This window comes from Marmota monax, unplaced genomic scaffold, assembly GCF_021218885.2.
Source record: "Marmota monax isolate L192 unplaced genomic scaffold, Marmota_monax_Labrador192_F-V1.1 WCK01_AAM20220418_F8-fsc00003, whole genome shotgun sequence".
Lineage (NCBI taxonomy): Eukaryota > Metazoa > Chordata > Mammalia > Rodentia > Sciuridae > Marmota > Marmota monax.
Genome location: NW_026694084.1, coordinates 13,279,898 through 13,302,618, shown reverse-complemented (window position 1 = coordinate 13,302,618; position 22,721 = coordinate 13,279,898). Strand labels below are relative to the sequence as shown.

At 34.7% G+C, this 22,721-nt stretch overlaps 1 protein-coding gene across 2 annotated transcripts in view; it reads right to left on the bottom strand.

Annotated features, from left to right (window-relative positions):
- Window positions 1-22,721, bottom strand: part of Zfpm2 (zinc finger protein, FOG family member 2) — a 427,487-nt gene that overhangs the window by 206,364 nt on the left and 198,402 nt on the right. For both annotated transcript variants that reach the window (XM_046464949.2, XM_058585675.1), the window contains one exon: window positions 11,483-11,601. In XM_046464949.2, the coding sequence (XP_046320905.1) occupies window positions 11,483-11,601 (119 nt within the window). The remainder of the gene's footprint in view (window positions 1-11,482; window positions 11,602-22,721) is intronic.

The window sequence follows — 22,721 nt, the reverse complement described above, 5'->3', positions numbered from 1 at the left end:
TCTTTGCACAAATTAACTGAATTTTATTAAGTGATTTTTCCCCATTGTTCTTAGTATTTTGAGGTTCTTCCCCATTTAGAGGTGAAGTAAATATTTATATAAATTACCTTCTGTGGTAAACAGCCTTTGAGATGGCCCCCAATCATGGCTGCCTTCTGATTTCAAGCCCTAGTTTAATTCCCTTCCCTTCAGTATGTGCTAGACTTAATGAAAACTAGTCAACAGAAGGGAGGAGATGCTAACTTCTAAGATTGGGTTATAAAATGACTGTGGCTTCTGTCTTGGGCTCCCTCTCCTGTTCACTCCCTTGCTCAGAGGGACGCCAGTTGCCATGTTTGAGATGCAGTATGAAGTCCACTGGGCCAGGAATGAATTCACCAGCCATTTGAGCAAGATTGTAAACAGATCCTCCACTAATTGAGCCTTCAGATAACACAGAGCACTAGCTCTGACCAGACTGCAGCCTTGTGAGAGACACTATGCTGAAGATACATAGAAACGCTATGCTCATACTTCTGACCCTCACAGCCTGAGACTAAAGAGAGCATGGAAAACACACACACACACACACACACACACACAATGTATACATAATCCTATGTTTAACCCTAGCTTCCCAACTTTTTAAAATGGAGAGTAATATGACACATAAAATGGCATGGAAGATACACAATGATTAGAATCAAGAAAACACAATCAGTTTTATGTGAAAAACTAAAGTAAGAATAAAGGAATAGTAATATTTAAGTTCAATATTTTAATTAGCAAATGAAAGATATGTTAATCTCTGAAAGAGAACTTCTCAAATAATTTCCAAATATATATAATTAATATTACTTTATTTTTCTCTTACTAGAAATATATACAAGAATGCTTGCCTCAGGACCATCAAGCAGCATTCATACAGAGCTTTATATGGCTTGGAAAGGGTCAGTAACTTGCTTATACCATGAAAACCTCTTATGATAACAAGGATGATTGATGCCAACTGAAAGCTTCAGGTAAATTATGATACTTGGTTAAGGCCATCCTGGAATTACCCCCTGATAATATTTTAAAAAATAGTCCAATATGTTATGAGAGTTTGACAGAATTATCCCTAGGTAGTTTTGGTTTTTAAGACCAAACTGAAGGAATACTCATCTACATCCACTTTCTCACAGTACCATCTCCAAGTTACTGAATGTATTAATTATCATGCTGAGCCGACATTGCAACTCCATCCTCACAACATTAGAATGATATTTATCAAAACCATGCAGATAACAGGTAAATGCACAATGTCCAACTAACTGTTTAAAAAATAATTGTAAATTGGTAATTCTTCCAAAAAGTCAAGTAGATTTAAAAAGGCACACCAGCTACATCAACAAATGACAGAAGACAGTTCTGATCAATTTTTCAAACAACTGTTCCTCACAATGTTTCCTCATTTTTATCCTCCCCTTCAGCAAAGTAAAATATTATTAAGCTTTATATTCTATAATTTATGTTATGAAAACCATACCATGTGCTTTGAAAACCACGGCCTCACTACCTAAAATGATGATCAATTCCCCTTAGGAAGCCCATCTTCTATGTGTCTGTCCCTCCCACCCCACTTCAAGCCAAGTGCTATTGGCAAGTAGAGAGATAAAGGACAGTGGCAGTGGGACCCATATGAAGAAAATTCATGAAAAGGACACTGATAAAATATTTGCACTGAGAGCTTCTAATATAAACCAATACATGCTTATACTCTTTGGGAAAGGTAGTGCTCTTCATTAATCTCAAGTTCAGACACATGCTTTCAGTAAAGCAGTTTTTATCACATTATGATGATTTGAAGACCTCATCCTTGAAGACATTAATTGACAGCATTACACTAATATTCACCTTGATAATTCTATGAGATTATCTTCAACAAAAGTTCTCCTTGGGTTTCTAGAAAAAGGGAATGCTGAATGATCTCACATGAAGAAAAAAAAGATACTTTTTTAAAAATGCAGATTTGGCAAAAGTATAGGTAAATAGATTTAGCCAAATGTGAAAATCCAAAGGCAAAAAGTTTAAATTTTAGATACAGAAGAAATATTAGGCCCATAAGTAAAATTTTCTATACATGGCAAGGAATCATATCTTTGGGTTCTTAACTTTCAAATCCAAGTCAAAATGTGCAAAACCTGGAAAGATTCCACTATTTCAAGAGAAAAAGTAATTCAAAGAGAGATGGAGATGCATTTTGGAGGCACTTACTAATTATCAGGAAAGGCACAATTTGTTTTTAGTTTATATTATTGTCCTTGACGACTATCTAATTCCATCCACTGTCAACATCTTAACTCTGCCTTTATTATAATATTTCCAGTTCCTTCACATTAATATGCAGTTGACCTCCTTGGTTTGTTTCTACAGATCTGAACTGTGAAATAATTCTTTGTTGTTTGTTTTTCTTCCTTTCAGCCTCACATTCTACAGGATGTCTTTGATTACTAGGGCCTCCATGCTAACTTCCTCCCTCACCCAAGTACTCGTCCTCTCCACAAAAAACAGCAGCAACAATAAATCCTACTCTAATTCTAGAAACCAGGTGGAGGCATCATTTTCCAAGGCTCTGATGTATTAAACGTCTTGCCTTCATGTCTTCTCTGAGCAGCTTCCCACTCCACTCAGTTTCCATTAACTATCCTCATAGCAGAGTATAAGAGAAGCCAGCAAGCATGTTGCCCTCCCTGAGGGACAAATCTACAACCTCCATCAATAATGTATTTCACCAACGTTTCCCAAGAGGAACAGGGTACAATTAAAAAGGTTATAAGTCCTTGCACTACTAGAACCTAAGGGCATCCGTGAATGAAACTGGCTTAAGCCCAATTAGAGGAATCAGTACATTTGTCTTCTCTTGGAACAACCCTGCTCTTTCGGCTCCCATCAATTCAGTATAAATCTGACTGATCTTATCCAAGAAGTTAATAGAAAATTGCTCACAGTGGGTGACTGCCACCTCAGTTTCCAAGCAGAGACAGATGGAATTTCCCAGATGGTTTGTCACTGGAAAGTGTGAGGCTGGATGAGACTTCACAGAAAGCATGGTATAGCAGAACACCTTCTTGGCCTTCACCCATGTTATAGTGAGGGATCTAAGACTGACTCTGTGGTAAACAAATCATAATTGCCTCAATGACTCAACACCTTCTCCTCCCTAACTGCCTCCAACGGTTGCAAATCTTACACTGAAATTAGTCAATATTTAATCTAGAGACCATCATGGGCATATCACTTTATTGAGTAAAACCTGAAGAAATAGATGTAGTTATCCTGCCCTACTGAACCTTTCACTTAAATGAGATTAACATAAAAACAACATAACTATATAAATAAATAAAACTGGCACAAGACAGCACTGGGGTAAGTACTGCAAACTGGGCACATAAGCAAGACCACTTAGAAATAGAAATGAAGGTAAAATCTCAGGGAAGATGTAAGGGTGGTGAATAAGGACAGGCACACATCATCCCCAGCTACTGAAAGGAGAAAAATGAAAGAAAAGAATTACTTAACTTGAAAGTTGTTTGCTGAGCTCTACTGTAAGCAAGGCATTGTTCTAGTTAGGAAGGATATAAAGATAAAAGACAAGAAGCATGCTGTCTGCTGGGGAGATAGCCATAAAAGCAAGAGCTTACAATTATGTGCTCAGTGAACTCTTCCTAGTAAACCCAGAACATAAGGGAACCACCCTAGGAGTGTTATCTATCCCACACTGAAGGCTACAGGGAAGGTCTGCTTTGGAGGTGACCTTGATCAGGGTCTTTAAGAATGAGTTGTAATTACTGATTAAGAGGAGCAGGAAAAGAAATACAGGGCTTTCCAGGATCATGGACTAGCAGAGATGGCAGAGATAGAAGAAAAGAGTGGGCTTTGAGCACCACAGGTGGTTCAGGCTGTTGGAAGTCTACATTGACACTGGGAAATGAATAAAAGCTATGAAGGTAAACTAGAAGACCTTTTTCAGGTTTTATTAAGGAGTTTGGGCTCTAATGTGCCCATTAGGTTGATTTTAAGTACAAGAGTTAAGTGACTAGTATTATTTAGGACAACTATGATTTGGTTAAAGAAAAAAAAATTACAAGAAGTAAAGAAGAAAGAAAAATTAGAAGAACTGTAATGATAAGGGAGCTATGATGGAGGCTTAGACTGAAGCAATGGTAGTAGGAACATTAAGAAGGGAACAGATACTCATGGAGTCGGAGTTAGTGGTCTTGATGTCTGAAGTGAAAAAAAGAATCTTGGAAGATGCTGGACTCTGAAAAGAAGAAAAATGAGAGGGTGGTAGTTCAAGGCAAAAATAGCAGGCCTGGGGGGATATACAACTGCAAGTGGGAACAAACATTAGAGTTGTGAGAGGAGATGCAGAAATGCAGAAAAGATGGGGATAACTGATGGAAGGGTCTCCCTGCAGAGGCAGGAGATGGGATGCAGAGCCCTGGACCAAAGGCAACTGAATGGAAATCCAGAAGAAAATAGATGGACCATCTGGGAAGACAGTCATTAACTCTCCTGGTGACCATTGAATTAGAGAAATTAAGCTGGAAAGGTTTGCAAAACAGTTGAAACGTACTATTTTAGAGAAAGGGTAAAAAAACCAAGGTTAGAAAAAAAAATTTAATTTAAAAGTCATTTGTAAATTAGTAGCTGAAGCTTTGCAAGTGGATAAACTCCTTGAGGCACTGGGAACAAAGCGAGAAGAGAAGAAAGACCAGAAGTGTTTAGGGAAACAACACAGTTAAATTAAATAGAGCCAAGACCCAGAGAGAGATGAGAAGTATAAAAGTGTGGAAGTCCTGGGCTGGGATTAAAATGAATATTAAGAAGGAAGATATTTACAATGTCAGCATCAATAAACAAAAAGTAAGATCCCACCAAGAGTCATGCCTCAGCAAAATTACAAATTCTATTATTAAGTTTGTAGGGATGGGATGATGTAGGTGGAGTCTGTGAGAATGTTCCTGATAAATAAATTCCACTGAGTTAGATTTTTTTTTTTTTGGTGGGGGTGGGGGCAGGTACCAGGGATTGAACTCACCACATCCCCAGCCCTATTTTGTATTTTATTTAGAGACAAGGTCTTACTCAGTTGCTTAGTACCTTCTTTTGCAGAGGATGTCTTTGAACTCACAAGCCTCCTGCCTCAGCCCACTAAGTTGCTGGGATTATGAGCATGCACCAGTGTACCCGGCTCTGAGTTAGATTTGTACCAAAAAGCATTAACTGAATACTTACTACATACCAGTGGTAAAGGTCCAAAATTGAATAGTAAAGATCAAAAAAATCTATGTCCTCCAGAGTCTCACTAATAATTTGGGTATTGCTTTCAAATTCATTTCCTTATTGAATTTTATATGATGTCTTTGTATGGTTTTCCCAGAAACAGTCCTCAACCAATTCAAGTACAAGTAGTCTATTGGGGAAGTTATATAAAAAAAAATTCCAGAAAAAGTGTGTAGAAGTGAACAGGAAAGAGAAAGAAGCCCTTAGAGGCTGCATTATTAAGCCAGAACTCAATTCCATAGGCAAACCAAGGGAGACAGTGCAAAACACTTCTCACTTTCTAACCAAGAAGTGAAGAAGAAGGTGTTGATCCCACCAATTTTCTGTCCATCAGTGGTTGTGGATTACCTCTGGGAACATGAATTCCCCTGAATTTCCAAATTTCCCAGCTTGCATTCAGTTTGCTTTTGAAGCTTGAAAATGTCCTTAAGTAGGCAAGAAAAGTCATAGCTGTTACCAGTAAAGTGCCTTTGGCTATAGAAGCAAGTCCTGGGAAGTGGTACGTGTGTTACAGCATGAAACTTGGAAGACTCTATCAATAAATGGAATCAAAGATGAATACTGGGAGAGGTGCAACTGGAAGGGGAGAAATAGAGACGTGTAATAATTACAATGATGTGGATCAAGAGTCTCTAATTCTTTCCTCAATGACATTTCTATAACAGTAAGTAGTTGAAAATTTTTAAAATGCAGTTTAATACATGCATTATTTCATTATTAGGTCAATAAAATGTCTACAGAGCCCTTTATATGTATATTTCCTATTTGTAGAATTCAATGTCACAAACACCCTGTGGGAAAATAAAACAAGGCTCTATTCTGATTGAATAGAATGAAATGAGATTTCTCTATTAAATTTCATTTGTTGAATTTAACAGGTCACGATGAGTGTACTATTATGTTGTAAGTAATCTGGGACTTCCTATTTATGTTCTACATAATTAAGTATGCACATTGCATGATCCCAGCAGTTTGCTGAATCCACTCAGACTAGTTAACTACTCACAGTTGACATATTGAAATGCAAGACAGGGCAAATGCCACTTAAATTCCAGACATCATCTTTTCAAATAATCATTTTGATAGTTACTAGGTACTACCATGTGCGAGCACAGATGAGACTTAGTTTATTACAAGGATCTTTGTCATTGAGAGGATATGGGAAAACTTCAAATGCACAATATATAAATGTAGACACTCTATACCTTTAGGCAGATATTAATCAGAACTTGAAGTGGTTTTTAAAACTTCTTTGTCAGTAGTCCTTTGATTTTCTCAATGAATAAAATCCAAGGAATTTTCAAAACATCAAGTTTATGCCACCACAATAGCATTTACAGTAAGTTATTCCTCAACACTGAAGTGGGATATTGAAAAGAAGTTTTAATAACTGGCCAACATTTCTTTCAGGGGTATAAGGTCATAACTTGAAAAACTGAAAATTACAAGTAATTCTAGCACTTTGGAGCCTGTGATGTTTAATTTTATGTGTTAATTCAGAAGGTGTTTTTGAATCAAATTAACATTTAAATTAGTGAACTTCAGGTAAAGGAAATTACCCTCTGTAATATGGGTGAGCCTCATCTAGTAAGTTGAAGGCCTGCATAAAACAAGCAGATTGGCCTCTGTAAGCAAGTGGAAGTTGTCCAGCAGACAGCCTTCAGAATTCAGTAGTACCATGGCTCTCCTAGGCATCCAACTTGCCAGCCCATACTGGGCTCATTAGCCCTCATAATTGCATAGGCCAATTCCTTTTACAAATGTCTTCCTGTATTCACACACATCCTGCTAGTTTTTTGCCTCTGAAGAATCCTAATACAGAGCCTTTGGCAAATAACTAAAATTAAGAATGAAAAGAAAAAAAAAAGTTTCCTAACTCCAAGGTCTACAAGAATTCCTTATTTAGTTTGGTGAGTCTTTTGAGCTTTTAACTTGTCAGAATTCAATTGATCTATTTGTAGAGATAATAGACTAGTAATATGAATAGTAGTTCATATTTGTTGATGACTAAGATATACTAACTCATTTAGTTTTCACAAAATCATTAAATGCTAAGTATTATTATTCCTGCATTTTAGACATTTCTAAGATTGCCCCATGTGTTCCGGAGTCACACAGAGTTGATCTTGAGCTAATTACTTAGCTTCCTGACTTAGCAGTTTCCTCCTCTGTAATAAGGGAGATAAATATTATCTTCTCTTCTGTTGCAAAGTAACTAAATAAGATATAAAATATGCAAAACATTTTGGCCATAACTGGCCCAATGAATATATTTACTATGCTACCTTCTGTTATCATCAAAGTTTGAAAGCATGAATTATCTACCAAGATGATAAAAAGTGGGATAAAGACACTCTATTTCTGTATTCAGTTTGTTATAGGATTCCAAGAATATCCTTTTGTCAAATCAGTTTGTTTGGTGTTTCTACATAGCCCATGTTTCATGAAATGTTCTATATACATCCAAATGCCTGGTCTGCAAAGGCTTCCTGCAGAAGGTGGCATATTGCTAATGCATTTCAAGATGGGGACTTGAAAGATATAAAAAGGATTTGACATCTGGCATGGTGACTCAATTAATTACTATGTTGGATTAATTAGTGTGCTGAATCTCCTGAGCCAACACCATGGGTTTAAGCAGAGTAACATTACATCAGTTGTCAAATAAGCAATTTAAAAGAGTGTTCTAATCCAAATTTGAATCGAGGTTGGGTAAAGAAGGGTTAGTAGGTATATATTATAAGGAAAAAATATCTTTGTGATATACAACACATATCATATACTGTCCAAATTCTAGAGAGTTAGAAAAATTACTAAAGTCTTTCAATTAACTCCTAACTCTTCAAGAAGTCTAAGTATCATAACAAATATTTTGCTCAAAGTAAAAAATAAATAAATAAAAATAAAATAATAAATCCTCTAATAATTGCGTGTTTCTCCCAGTGATCTTTATAAATTTAGAATTCATGTAAATAAAGTCAAGATTAAACATGATTTAATCATGTTTAAATCATGGAATAGATGTGATACTGAAAAGGCAGCCTGGCATAATCCTAATAATGGAGATTCTCAAATCAAAAGCTAGAGTGTTTATCTTCCCATTTATAAAATATAATCTAAAACAGAACCAAATTTACAGGGTTGTTTGGAGGGTCAGGTGAGCTAACTTATTTCCAAGTCTCCACAGAGTCTCTAGAAATGAATATGAATATAACATATATTAGACAATGCTGTATAATAATCACCATGGTAGCAATAATAGTATTAGTAGTATCTAATGATATGAAATCAGAAGCCAATTCTGGAAGAGAACATTGTTTCAAAGGAAAATTGTTTTCAAAATTTATTTTAGTGAAGTAACTAAGTCTTATAGTTGAAAAAATGCCATCTTTTAAGTATTTAGCTCAATTAGATATTTAAACCCTAAAACAAAACCAAAAACAAAGAAAAAAAGAAAATTTGCTATTAAGAATGTTTTCTATAAAAAATTATTTTCTACTACTGCTTTTCAATACTGTAAAAAGTACACATATGCTTTAAATTATACCAAAAATCCTGAAAATTTCATGCATATCAACTGAATTATTTTAAAAATATTAAATATGGCATAAAATATTTTATGAACCATAAACTGAAAATTTAGTTTTTCACTGAAGTCATTTTCTAGATAACATCATTTTACATCATTTTGTGATTTCAATACTCACAAGCTACACTAAAACTATTTTATGAATACTTTTTACAGTATTGAAAAGCAGTAGTAGATAACAATTTTTTATAGAAAATAATCTTAACAGCAAATTTTCTTTTTTTCTGTTTTTGTTTTGTTTTGTTTTGTTTTAGGGTTTAAACTGAACCATATCACAATTTAGAATATGGTAAAATATCATAAAACTACAACCTTATTTCTGAATAAATAATGATATAAAGAGTGATCAAAATTGTATTTTAAAGTAGATATTATTTTATGTAGTTAGTGGGAAAATATTGATCATTTGTCAAATCAAATATAGGTGGCATTTCAATAGCAGTAGTACATTTTTTATATATATATTTATTTTTTAGTTCTCGGCAGACACAACATCTTTGTTTGTATGTGGTGCTGAGGATGGAACCCGGGCCGCACGCATGCCAGGCGAGCGTGCTACCGCTTGAGCCACATCCCCAGACCCCAGCAGTAGTACATTTTTGAAAAAATATCACAAAAAAAACTAAAGATTGTGTTAGTGTCTGATGTGCAGTGACAAGTAAGATATATATCTTATTGCATAAAATACCTTTTAAGCAGTGCTAGAGAACAAATAGACACCTCCACATAAAATGGGTGGGCCACTTCACTCCACCTTTGATGTTCACAAATCTTACTCTTGTCTCTCTCTCACCATTCATTAGCTTGACAAATCAGTATAATTAACATTGCTCTCTGAAAGGAGTCAATGGAACAGTCTCTTTACAGAACTCAACCACTTGAAGTGTGCAGTGTTTGTGTGGCCACATCTCAAATCCTTTCTGAAGAACTGCACTAGACCACCTAGAATAAATTGCTCAGATTATTAGATATTTAGCCTGGACTATAATGTCAAATTGTTTTATATATATATATATATATATATATATATATATATATATATATATATATATATATATATAAATATTTTAAATCTTCTGTTATTTTATAGATAAGTACATGGATTTAGGAAATAAGAAATGTACCCTTAGACTCTCAAATATAAAACATTGGTGGTATGAATATTTCTTATTTGTTCCAATTATTACTTTTAGTTGGACTAATAACCTCTGTCCTATCCACATGGCACTGAATAAACAGAGATCTGTACCTATCAGTTTCTTTCATGTAATAACTTAAAGAAGGAATTTCTTTCATATAATTAACTGAAGGAATGCAATGTTGCTATTCCAGTACTTCCATCAAACACCTTTGGGAGTTTTTATGTCTCCACAGCATAGATTCAGTCATTTAACATCAATGAGGTTCCTCTTACATAAATGGCATCTAGAGAGAAAGACTTTCTTGAGAACAAATATACAGAAAATTTCTGAAACATTCTTTTTTCCAATTTTTATCACTTATGGGAGAGATTTTCAGCTATCAGTATCATTTTATCCTATGTGGTAGGCAGTAACCTCTCAAAGATACCCACATCCGAATCTTTGGAATTTGGGAATGTTGCATGGCAAAAAGAAATGAAAGAAGCAAATAGAATAAGGCATGTTAAAGAACTAGCCTTAAAATAAAGAAATGAGCCTAGGTTACCCAGGGGAACCCAGCATAATCATAAGTGTTAATTAATGTGGCAGAGGGAGGCAGAAGACTCAGGTTAGAAAGTGAATGTAAGGAAAACTCAGCTGGCCATTACTGGCTTTGAAAATGGAAGCAGGCCATGAGCACAGGCTCACAGACAGCCTTGAGAAGCTGGAAAAGGAAAGAGAACAGATTCTTCCCTAGAGCATCTGGAAGGTAACAAGGCCCTGCAGACACCTTGGTATTAGCCCAGTGAGACCAATTTTGGACTTCTGACCTCCAGAACTGCAAGATAATAAACTTGTGTTGTTTTAAGCCACAATGTTTATGGTGACTTCTTATAACAGCAATAGGAAGCATATATTGAATGAAAAATAAGGCTTAAGTGTGACCAAATAATCCACCTTTCCATTAACTTTTAAAGTACCTAATTAATCAATTATCATTCAGATCTCAGAACTTCTACAAGAGTTAACAAAAATTATAATGCTAATCACTCATCCTTGCTCTTAGAGATACAAACAGTATTACCAAGAAATGACAAAGTTGTTCATTTCTTATTCCTCATGTAAACCTATAATGTATGACAATTAATTTGTGTCATCTTAAAAATAAAAGCAATTGTACATATTATTAAATGTGAACAGTCTTAGTCTGGCTAAGTAGATAAAGCAATAAGCTTATAAATTACCTTACTAGCCAACCATTTAATATGAGTAACCTGTTTCCCTTCTAAATTCTGTGTATATTACTGTCAGAGACAAGCCACTTGGAAAATATCCAAGTTTTGTAGTGCATGAAAACAGCAAAAAACAAACTTATTTTTAGTGATTTCACTGGGAAGTAAGCTGAGATAATTTCTGAGCTATGACAAAATAGTAACAGTCAAGCATCTCAGGAACATTCACATACCAAAGAATTATTATTCAAGTCCATTTTCCCAGCAAACGGCCCCCAGGTTGTTCCCACAGGAAGTTGCTGCCGACTCTGTATTTTTCGTTCCCCATCTTTCTGAAACACCTCCAGCTCTCCTGCAACAAGGAAAACAGAAATGTTTAGAACATTTACACCACCTGTGTTTCAACAATAGCTACCTCTTTTTGTGTTTGCTTTATTGCATAATATTCTCAGGACTCATATAAACAGAATCAATCACACTTGTCTGAAAAAACAACTGACCTTATTAATCCTGAAAGAAAAATAACACTCCTTATAATTGTCCTTAAAATTATAATCAAATTTAGTGCAATTTCTTTTTTGCACATTTTCACATATTATTTACTTAAGTTCAGTCTTTAAGAACTTGTAATAATACTTCCTCAAAAAGCACTGGTCCAATGCCAAAACAGGGTTAAATTTCTTATATTTATTTCAGACTCTTGGAGAATAATATCGGGAGGTATTTGAAAGCACTTGATACTTTTTTTGAAATTAGTACTAGTTTCAGTGGATAAAATAGCTACATGCACAATAAGTAGCCACGCTTGTCTTCTCAAATAAAAATGTTTAGACAAAATTGTTACTTTTCTCTGTTTAATATTTTGAGTAGAATTTTATGTTAACAAAAGGGTTTGGACAAAAACACTTAAGGAATTCTCAGTTTAGGATTGTTTTCTTCCTTTCATTTCCTCCAGAATAATATTTTGGAATAATTAAAGAGAAGCAAGAAATAAAGACAACATAAACAACCGAATAAAGAAAAAAATGATTAAATACTTGTTGCAGTAACATACAGGAAAAAAAAAATTGAGGGCTCCAAAACTTCAAACAAGGCCCATCAGCCTAGACATGGTTTGAGACAAACAAACAAACAAAATCTCAATCAGGAATTAAAGCTTCTCTCTAAATAATTAAGTTGATGATACTTATACCCTGACAGTATTGCTGTGTCATTTACCATATAAACAGTTTTATATTTAAAAATCATATCTTTGGAATGGAATAGAATGCATTAAATAACTGCATTATCTGAATGATATGTAAGTAAGGTAGGTACATATAATAAAATTGTTGCTTCTGACTTCTTCTCAAGCCAAGAGCTAACTTGTAACATGTAGATTCTGCCTCAATGTTTTTAAAAGCAACATCATCAACTTGAGTTCAAATACCTCCTCTTTATTTCTCTTGATTTGTTTTACTCTTTTAGTAATCAAAATACCAGACATAACTTTACATGTTTATATTATTGCTTATCCTGAAAGCCAAAATCAAAATACATAAACTATAATCAGTTAATATATTGTACAATGGTTAAATTGTCTCCATTATGAAATATAAATTTTCTGACTACACAATGAAAAAACAAGGTTCAAAATAATTTCATGTTCACAGTCAAAAATTTACTTTTAAGAACTATACTCCATTCTTCTCATGATTCCTTCCTCTACCACTTGACAGCTATACTGAAAATGAAAGAAATCATTAAGACAGATACACACTCCTCAATAGTTTTCATTCTGGTATCCATCTCAGGAGCTAAAAATGACCAGCAGTGCAAGCCTGACATGGTGGTGCACACCTAAAATCGCCAGTCACTCAGGAGACTGAGCCAGCAGAATTTCAAGTTCAAGGTTACTCTATGGAATTTAGCAAGACCCTGTAAATCATTCCTGGGTTCAATCTTCAGAAATTATTGAACCCATGGGGGGAAAAAAAGAAGAACAGCAGTGAGGAAGTTAAATCCTGAAAAAGTTAACAGGTCCAGACTTCTAAAAGTTAGTTTTATAAACTGAATACTTTAATGGTAAATGGTCTATTAATGCTCAAGTATCAAATATCAAAGCTTATTCAGAGTCCAGAGAATATGGAATTACAATAATTTACTTTTGCCGTGTGGTCTAACAAATCCCTTTCGGAGACTTTTCCTCTGAAAGTGTTTTTCATAATTGTACAATCTTTTTGATGAATAGATTGGAATCTGCAGCCTTGTATAGAAACTTCCTTAAAGACAGAATACAGTTAACAAGCTACTGTGTCAAAAAAAAAAAAGTCTGTGGGAAGATGTTTCTAAACATATGCATGTTCATATGTGATAATGTCATTTAAACCTTTTACGATGAGTTTTCTAGTTTAAAAGAAACTGCCTAATTTCTATCAGATAGGAGTTCTAATTATTTTTTCAAGTATGTTTACATTTTGAACAATTTCTTTATGATTTACAAATTAAAAATGAAATATATTTCAATCCTTCAGTTAAATTCTACTTAAGAGTATTCTTCTGCATAAAGATAATGTCCAAATAATTTGCTTGTTTTTACACTTTAAAAAAGCCCCAGCCATGTCACATTTAAATGTTACCAGAGGAATTGTGAGAATATCTGAAAACCCTTTGAAAAAGTAACTCTTCCTTTCTGTCTTCTACTGCCATATATGATTTGTAAAGGGTTCAGACTCAATCAGTGACTGCTTATCTAGACCTGTGGATTTACAAGCAGGTCTGCCTTTTAATGGATTAAGAACTACAAACTTAGGGCAGATCATAAAGTGATACCCAAATAATTCCAAAGTTTTTGAGATGTCTCTAGCCATGTGTTAAAATTTTAAGGAGACCAAAAATACTTTTATGAGCTCTTAAAGATGACCCCAACACAAAGTCCAGTAATTGCCCAAGCCATCAGTTCATCTTCTCAACTTTATTAGACAACTAATTCTCCTTTCTTGCTTACCAAGAAGCTACACTTGAGGTTTGGGGAAATCTTTTCTATTGTAAAATAGTTTTTAAAAATTCATTTATTCACAACTTTAGAAAAACCGAAAGCGTAGTTCAAATAATTAACATGAATGGAGTGCCAAGGCTGAATAGGTTAATGACAGCAACAGAAGTAAGCTATTGTATAAAATGAAGTTATATCTAAATTACATGTTGCTTAAGAGTATGATATTTTAGATTTTTTCAAAGATTAATCAGTGTCATGAAATAGAGGAAATATCACTGCACTAAAAGTAAAAGGTGTTTAGTACTAACTCTACTAACCAGTTGAATGGGCTTAAATAAGTTTAACAAGTTACATCTGTTCTAAGTTTTGGTTAGCCAGCCATTGTTAGAAAAGGGGGTCTTCACTCACTTGCTTCTTAGTAAGGTATGTTCCAACTCGGACACTCCATGTTAACCTGGCTTTCTTTTCCAAGATGTGATATATTACAAGAGGCAGAAAGAGCACGGGGCTAGTAAGTCCAAAGTCCTAGGATCAGCTTTTCATAAAATGTATTCTTGACTTGAAATGATCATGGAAAAGCTCCAATTCACACCTGATTTGTGTGCTCATTCCTTTTTGCCTCCTTTATCTCATTTATTCATTCTACAAATATGTATTTGGTATCTCCGAAGAACTAGACAGTGAGTTAGGCCCAGGCATAAAGCAACAAACAAAAAAAGCCTGGATCTAGAAAACAGTGCTAGAAAGGGAATTCATATGGCTTGTCGAGTTGAAGTTATAGAGCTTAGTAATGATTTGAATTTTAGGGGTTAGGCCAGTGCCCATGTACCCACTGAGCAGTCAATGGACTGACTGACAATGTGAAAGAAAAGGAATCACTCAAGGATTCTGAAAATTGATGAATGTAAGAAATGGACTAGAGATGAGATGGAGTTTGTAGACACCTGAAAAGAAAGGAATTTTCTAGAATGAGAGGCCAAAACCCAGCCTAGACTTGCTTCCAAATTGAACAGGAAAAAAAGTAGCTGCAATAGCCATGGATCCCAAGAAAGTTACTTCACTTCCTGTATACCGAATAGGAATTATGAAATCATTCTACAATGGTTACTGTGAAGATTAACTCAGATAACATATGCAAAGTACTTAATAAATATTTATTAATTCACCAAAAATAAATTGGAGCTAAGCAAACACACACATGCTTTCATCATCATATCCAACTGTTCACCATTGTCTGTGTTCACACTCCTTCCTTGTCATCTCTATCCAAATCACTCTCCATACCTTGACTTACCAGCATCTCCCAGCTTCAACCTTCTTATCAGCATTTCCCCCAGGTTTTTATCAACTCACACTTAAATGACCAACTAGTTTCAATTCACTCCAGCCCCAATTTAGATTCCAAATCCCCACCAGGATAAACTTATTAAAACTTCACTCTCAGCTTGTCACCCATTAGTACAAGTTCTTGCCCTAGCTCCCTTTGGACATTTCAACTTGAGCATCTGTCCTTAAATTTTTATCACCATGAGGTTGCTCCACAGTGTCTGTCTGCCTGACTTTTGGGTCCTACTCCTCTCAAGAATGGGTTCTTCCCCCTGCCTTTTTCCTTATCTCCAGCTCAGCTCCCACAATTTTCTGAGAATTGTTCTGCTACCCAGCAAACAGACCATCCTTTGGCCTGCCTTAAGAGACCCTATTAATGTTGGAATATCAAGCCCAAAGCTGTTCTTTTTCACAAAGCAGCTGTGAACTCAAGAACACACTGCATTTATACCCAATACCAGACAGTTTCATATTTAATTATGCCCTAGAGGTGCCCCTGGATAACTTATTCTATCTTGACAGGATTACAAATACCTTGATATATGGATATGTGTTTTACTTCTTTTTATCTGCTTAAGTAATATAGCTTGTGCTGAATGGTATTTGCAAAATACAAGTTGGTTATAATTAATTAGATGAAAAAAATTTGGTAATATCATGCACTTCAATTTTAACAGTTAAAGTTGATTTTAAAATCCAAAGAAAGTTGTCTTAATTTGTCTTCTCTTTGTATTACAGCAATCATGCATTTTATTTGCTCAGCCTTCTGCTGCACTTATATATATTAGGCCAAATGTGAAATAATGGAGCAAGAAGAAAAAGAAAAGCTTCTCTTCTCTGTCCAGTTCACAATTCTACTGTTATCCTTCAGAAAGAAGCCCTATTTTTTTTTTAATATACTGGGTAAGTTCACAGAAAATATTTTAGACACATAGGATGGACTAATCAATTTTGGTAAAAGATAATATTGTTAGTGCTGAGGGCTGCTTCCCTTATCTTCTTGATAATGCATACTTTTAAAAGTCTGTGATTACTCAAAGACTTATGATAGCTTCACTTCAAAAAAAAAAAAAAAAAAACTGTCCTAAGTCAAATCACTACCAAACATCCGTCAGCTTTAAAAATATCAATCCAGTTTTGGCCTAAATAAAGAAATTCACTACTTAAAAAATATTTGAAGTCACTAGGGATGCCCTCAAATCTTTTTCGAAGAAAGAGCTATCAAGACATTGTTTTGTCTCTTTTTAATAGAGCCTTTCGATGACTCTTTAGAAAGCAAAGGAGATGAAAAGAGTAGCACACCAAAGAGGAACAGCCAAGATGTGAGCCTTTTAAACAGAGTTATCAGCAATCATGCTTCAACTGAATTAGCATTAAGTTGAAGATATAAACATATATGGTATTTACAGAACATCTCTTCTTAACTCTAGGCACAGATTTCATAGAAGAACATGGTTTCAAGTAAATGAGATGACAGAAGATCATATTTCATTTGCTGAAAATAAATTCTGGATTGGTTTAAACTTGGTTTTAAATATATAACCAAATTTCAAAGCAGACCACATGAATTGGCTCATAATATTTATCAGGCCTTACTATAGCAGAAGGCTATAGCGTCAGAACCCATATTTATATTTTCTTCATGGTTGGAAAACATTATACATCATGGTATCAAACATGGACAGCCCTGAAGTCATGCTGAGTTCAAAAAGCGCTCAAAGATTCTAAAAGTCTCAAAACATTTTCAAAGTCAGCCAAGGTGGTGAAAGTATGGCAGAGCTCTTGCTATTTTATGGTTTAACCATTTGACAGCTGCCTGCCAGATACATGAGAGGGTTAGATCATTTCACTGTTGATTATCTGCACAGCCAAACTACAGCCTTGTCACTCTGAATTTCCTGAGGCATTACTAACAGCATGTTTCATCTGCATTTTAAGACAAATGGCACCATTTATTTTATGCTATATTGATCCATCTCTAAGTATGGTTTGGCTCAGTAAACGATAGTTCTTCATTGGTAGCTACAAATTGCCTTATAGGGATACCTTTTCTAATTTCCCTTCTCAGTTTTTGAGTCATACAGTCACAACACACACTAAACTAGTTTTGAACATAAACTTGAAATACGACATTCCCTATTCAAGTACTCCAGTCAAACCCTGATAAATCAGGCTGGCCAAGCAGTGATCTTATCCCTTCTGACTCTTTAATAAATCGAACCTTGTAAGTTCCTACTGTTGGAAGTTGTCACTAAATGAAATTGTGACCTTATCCGGCGCATGAACTTATCCTGCTGACAACTACATTTATTGTGTGGATAAGAAAGGGGAAAAAAAAGAAAAAAAGAATAAAGAAAAAAATGAGATATTTGATAATTCTGATCTTAGCCATATGTAACTCTAACAGATGGGATCTTTTTGATGTTCCATTAATGATTTGCCAAAGATGACTCTCTACTTAGAGAAAAATGCTCACCCTAGGTAAGTGCTGGGGGCACTGCAGATGGTATTAAAAGAGCATGAAGAGGAACTGGGTGACAGCAGTGAATCAGAAGCTATTAGTCTAACACAAAGAGCCCTGAATTAGCTTGTAATTGCACTGGAAAAGATAACATAATGGTGGTGGCAAAATAGAAACATTCCCTTTTCACACAATGCATTCAATACCTAAAAACTCTACATGAAGACACTGGAATTGTCTAAAACCTAGAGCAACCTAAATCAATGCATTTCTCAAGAATGTAAAATGCTCCCTTGGGCTATAGTTTTTATGAAGTCATAGGAATCAATGTGTACAGCATTGTTTGGGAAGCATATTTACATGTGTATACAACCAAATATTGATAGTGTTTACAAACTTAGGAATATTTTATCTTATTATTCCAACTAGCCTTAAGGATCAATTCTGAGGCTAGATATTCTTTTTATCTATCATAAAGCACATCGAAATCTTCCAATTATCATCATAAAGATAGAAAAATGGTAGAGATGAAATGCATATGTAAGTAGCAATATTATTGGTAATGAAGTAGAAAATTCTGGGTACTTTTTCAAAACACTATGATCTGAAATAACTGGAAAAATCTCATCTGCATATTCACATACAAAATAAATTTTATTCTACGGAGACCATATTCAAGGTTGGGAAAAAGGAATTCCAATATTTTGCTCTTAGTTCTATGGTCTATGTAAATAAACAAAGAAGGAGGAAAAAAAGATATCACAGGTATCAGAAGATATTTAGCTGGAATGTAACTAGCTCTGACAAATGTTTGGAAAAGTCATTGGAAAGAGGAGCTGCAGCTATTGGAGACTTTTCAGCTGCTGAAGGAGAAGGGGGAGTCCATACTACTTGCTCAAAAACCTGGCACAGTGTGCTTCTCTGCTGCCAGAAACCCCCTCTGACCTTCCAGACAACACTCCTTGTCACAACAGGCTGACCTAATACCATTTCCTGATCCAAATCTTGAGAAACAGAGCGAGGTTATGTTTTGGGAGCTCTGTAGTGCGGGGTGAATCATCATGGAAGAAAGTGGGCTTGGCTGGTCGACAGAGGAAACAGCAGTGGGATAGCAATGGCCAGCAGTCAGTGTACCAGCAGGAGGGACACAGAGAGGTCAGGACATGCAGAGTGCTGGTCAGAGAGGGCCTGGTTTCCCTGGGAGGAGAAACTTCGAAGAAGAAATTTGGGATTAAAATCAACCATAGATCCTGTCTGGTAAATTAGGAAGGAATAATTTTTAAGGAACATTTGGGATAAGAACATCAATGAAAATCATGGTTGTTTATGGTTGTAAATTTTAGTTAATTTTTTTTAAATTTTAGTTAATTTTTGTTTCATACTTAGCAGACATGTACTCAATTGTGTGCTTTCTTCATGGGTTATAATGATTAAGAAAATAGTTCCTTTACAAAAGAACTTACCACAAGTAATGGCTGATTTTTAATGACCACACATATACTCTTCTGTAACTTAGTAGATACTGTCTTAGCTCTATGCCTATAATAAACTAAGATATAGTCATATTTTTCAACATGGTGAGAAGATTTAGATGGAGATGAAAGGACATGTACTGACAGGCTTGGACAGATAAACATTCTTAGGTATCTATTGCAATAGAATCAGTTTTGCCTAGAGGAAAGGTCTCTGTGTGAGGCTCCAGTTAGGAGTGGTGAATTGACTTTTTGGTGCACAATATGAGAAAACCAAATGATGGCAGAATGATATAACAGATGAATAATTAACCTGGGAAAAAATAGGGCATAACTTTGAAAGCTCTTTATCTAATCCAAAGAATAATTCACTGTTAAAAACTCTCAGCCCATAATAGAAATGTGTAGACGACCCATCTAAAAGTAGTAATCCATTATAGATTTTTAAATTTTTATTTAGAGAGCAATACAAAAAGTACCACTTGATTTTTTTTTTTAAAAAAGAGTTGAAAAATAAAGTGGAAATAGAGCCCTAAAGATCCTTGACATATTACTAATGAACATTAATCCTAGGACTCTATTATCTCTAACACTAGTGCCATTTCACCACATATAATATTGAAATGTTCCAAGAAATCCCTAAGTTTAAGACAATAAATCCTAAGCAGTACTAAAAACAAAAAACAGTAACTATATCACTTTCATATTCTTTTACTGTGTGCCACTTTCCATGATAGCAATATATAATTATTTAGTTTGAAATCATCTTAGTTCCTAAAGGATCTAATTTCTAGACCATAATACTGACCCAAAGTTGCTTATTTCTCAAGTTTGAACTTTATATTGTTGAATATGTTTTTGGTTTCACAAAATACTTCTGAAAGTCAAATTTCTAAAGATCAAGCAAACCATTGTCATTTCCTCATAATTCAGGAGACATTTATTGATGCTTATATATTTCCACAATTGTATATATTTTAAGTTACATATAAATGACAAAAAAAAAAAACAAAAAACCACTGAAAGCAGACTCCTCAACACTGCTTTTTAGGTGTAGCACATAATCAATCTTGTGTATTAAAGGAGTTGGCTGTATAATGTATTTCTCAAAATACTCATCCATGTTACATTTAAACCCAATCATCCTTTAAAGTTTCTCTGCCATCGTCTGAGGAACACTTTCCTGATTGACACAGCTTCTGTGTCAGGAGTCCATAGTTGATATTTCCCTTTCAAGTCTCATAGAATGAGATTTTGTCTTAAGTCTCATATTTTTCTTCTGTTTCTTCCTTACAATACTATCTGCCTATATGCAACTTTCTAGGTACCTCCACAGTGCTTTGTATCTAATAGGGATGTACAAAGGATAAACAGAAGGTATAATTTTACCATTGAATTTATTGGGATGGAGCTCAAAGCTAAAGGGACTTGAATTTACAAAATCGGTAGTGATATAAGATTCCAACCCTCATTTTCCGACCCTCTTATACTTTATCAGACTGTCTCTTCTAAAAAAAAAAAAATTAACAACTTAACTAGGTGGAAGTATTGACCTCAAGCCCCAGTATCATATCAGCAGCCATTAGAGTGGATTCATTTATAAGATTAGCTGCCAGTCAATTTGGAAAGCAGAATGTGCATGCCTGAAGGACAGGGCCACAGGGCAAGTTCTGAAGGAGGCAAGGTGGTTGGAAAGATTAAAAAACAAAACACTTGGGAAGCATTGCAGGAAGGAGGGTGGTAAACTTATTATGGGATTATCAGAGTTCAAACTAAACTTTTACATTTCTCTTCCAAAAGTTTCAGAAATAAAAAATCTAAGATACATGTGCTTTAGACAATGGACTTTCCCCTCCCAACACTGACAATGATTGTTCAGAGAAAATATTCAGTTATTAAATAAATAAGTGGGAACTTGTCTGATTAAATATACCACTCATTGCTAGCATAAAATATGATATGTTTTAAGTTTTCCTTTCCAAGAATACACAATATAAAACACACCCAAATGATTCCCCATTTGCATTGATACACTTTCTACAGAGATAATTCTAGGATGAGAGAATGTACAGTTATTGCAAATGAGCTAATGTGGTGCCCTCACTTTCTAGTGCTGAACACACCCACTGAGTTAAGTATGACTGTTTCAAATATATATATTTCTTCTTCTCTTCTCCTCTCTCTGTTTTCTTTGGCTTTTCCCTTCCCAAAATGAAAATGAAATAGGAATATGTCAGAATTGAAGGAAGGAAGGAAGGAATAAACTTAGGAAGAAACGGCAGACAGCTAGCTGATAATATAACTCATGAGTATACTTTTGATAAATTCAGCATTTTCTGCTCAGATCTAAGATTTCATCCTTTCCTCCACATAGAAGGGGTTGCATCTGAAACCATCATTTCTGAGAAGTGGTCCCAGACAGCGAACCTGGACATATACTCCTTCAAGACATGGACCAGTACCCCAACAGGAATTAAATTTCTGCACACAGAATTATTTCCAGAATTATTTTAGACACAAAAACACATTCAACTGAACTTCATCTAAATACACATTTGCTCATTTAAAAGGATTTGTTAAGTACTTATAATGCTGAGTGCAATGTGAGATCCTAGAGATACAAACAAGAATCTAAAGCACATTTTATGTGATGTTTTCTAATGATGGTGAGATAATTATGACACAATATAAGACCATAGCATAGCTTTTGGGAAGGAGTATAAAATAAAATTTGACCATCAAGAGAAAAGTTCTTCTGGGGGAAACAAGGATGGCACCTCAGAGGGAAGGCTGTCAAAGAACTAAAGCGATATAGACTCCTCTTTGAACAAATCAGTAAAAATCATTAAAAAATGAACACAATACAAAGTTAACATGAGTATTTAAACAGGTTTATTATGTCACAAATAAAACTGTTTGTAAGACAAGGTTCATGAATGAGAACACATTGCCTTGAGATGAAATGTCTGCCAAGTCAGAGGGCACAAATGGCTGGCATTTGTTGTGAGAAGCAGTTCTAAGACCATAGAAGTTATAAATAATGGTAAGAGTTTCTATTTTTCAATTGCTGTAGCTGGGTATGTCTTAGTCAAAATGATATTTCTAAAAATTTTTACAAAACATAAGATGGCTTTAACTTAAATAATATGACCCTTTTATTATATGATATTTTTATTATATTAAAAAAACTTACTTTGCTATTTTTTGATGGTTTCATATGATGTTGAGATAATGAT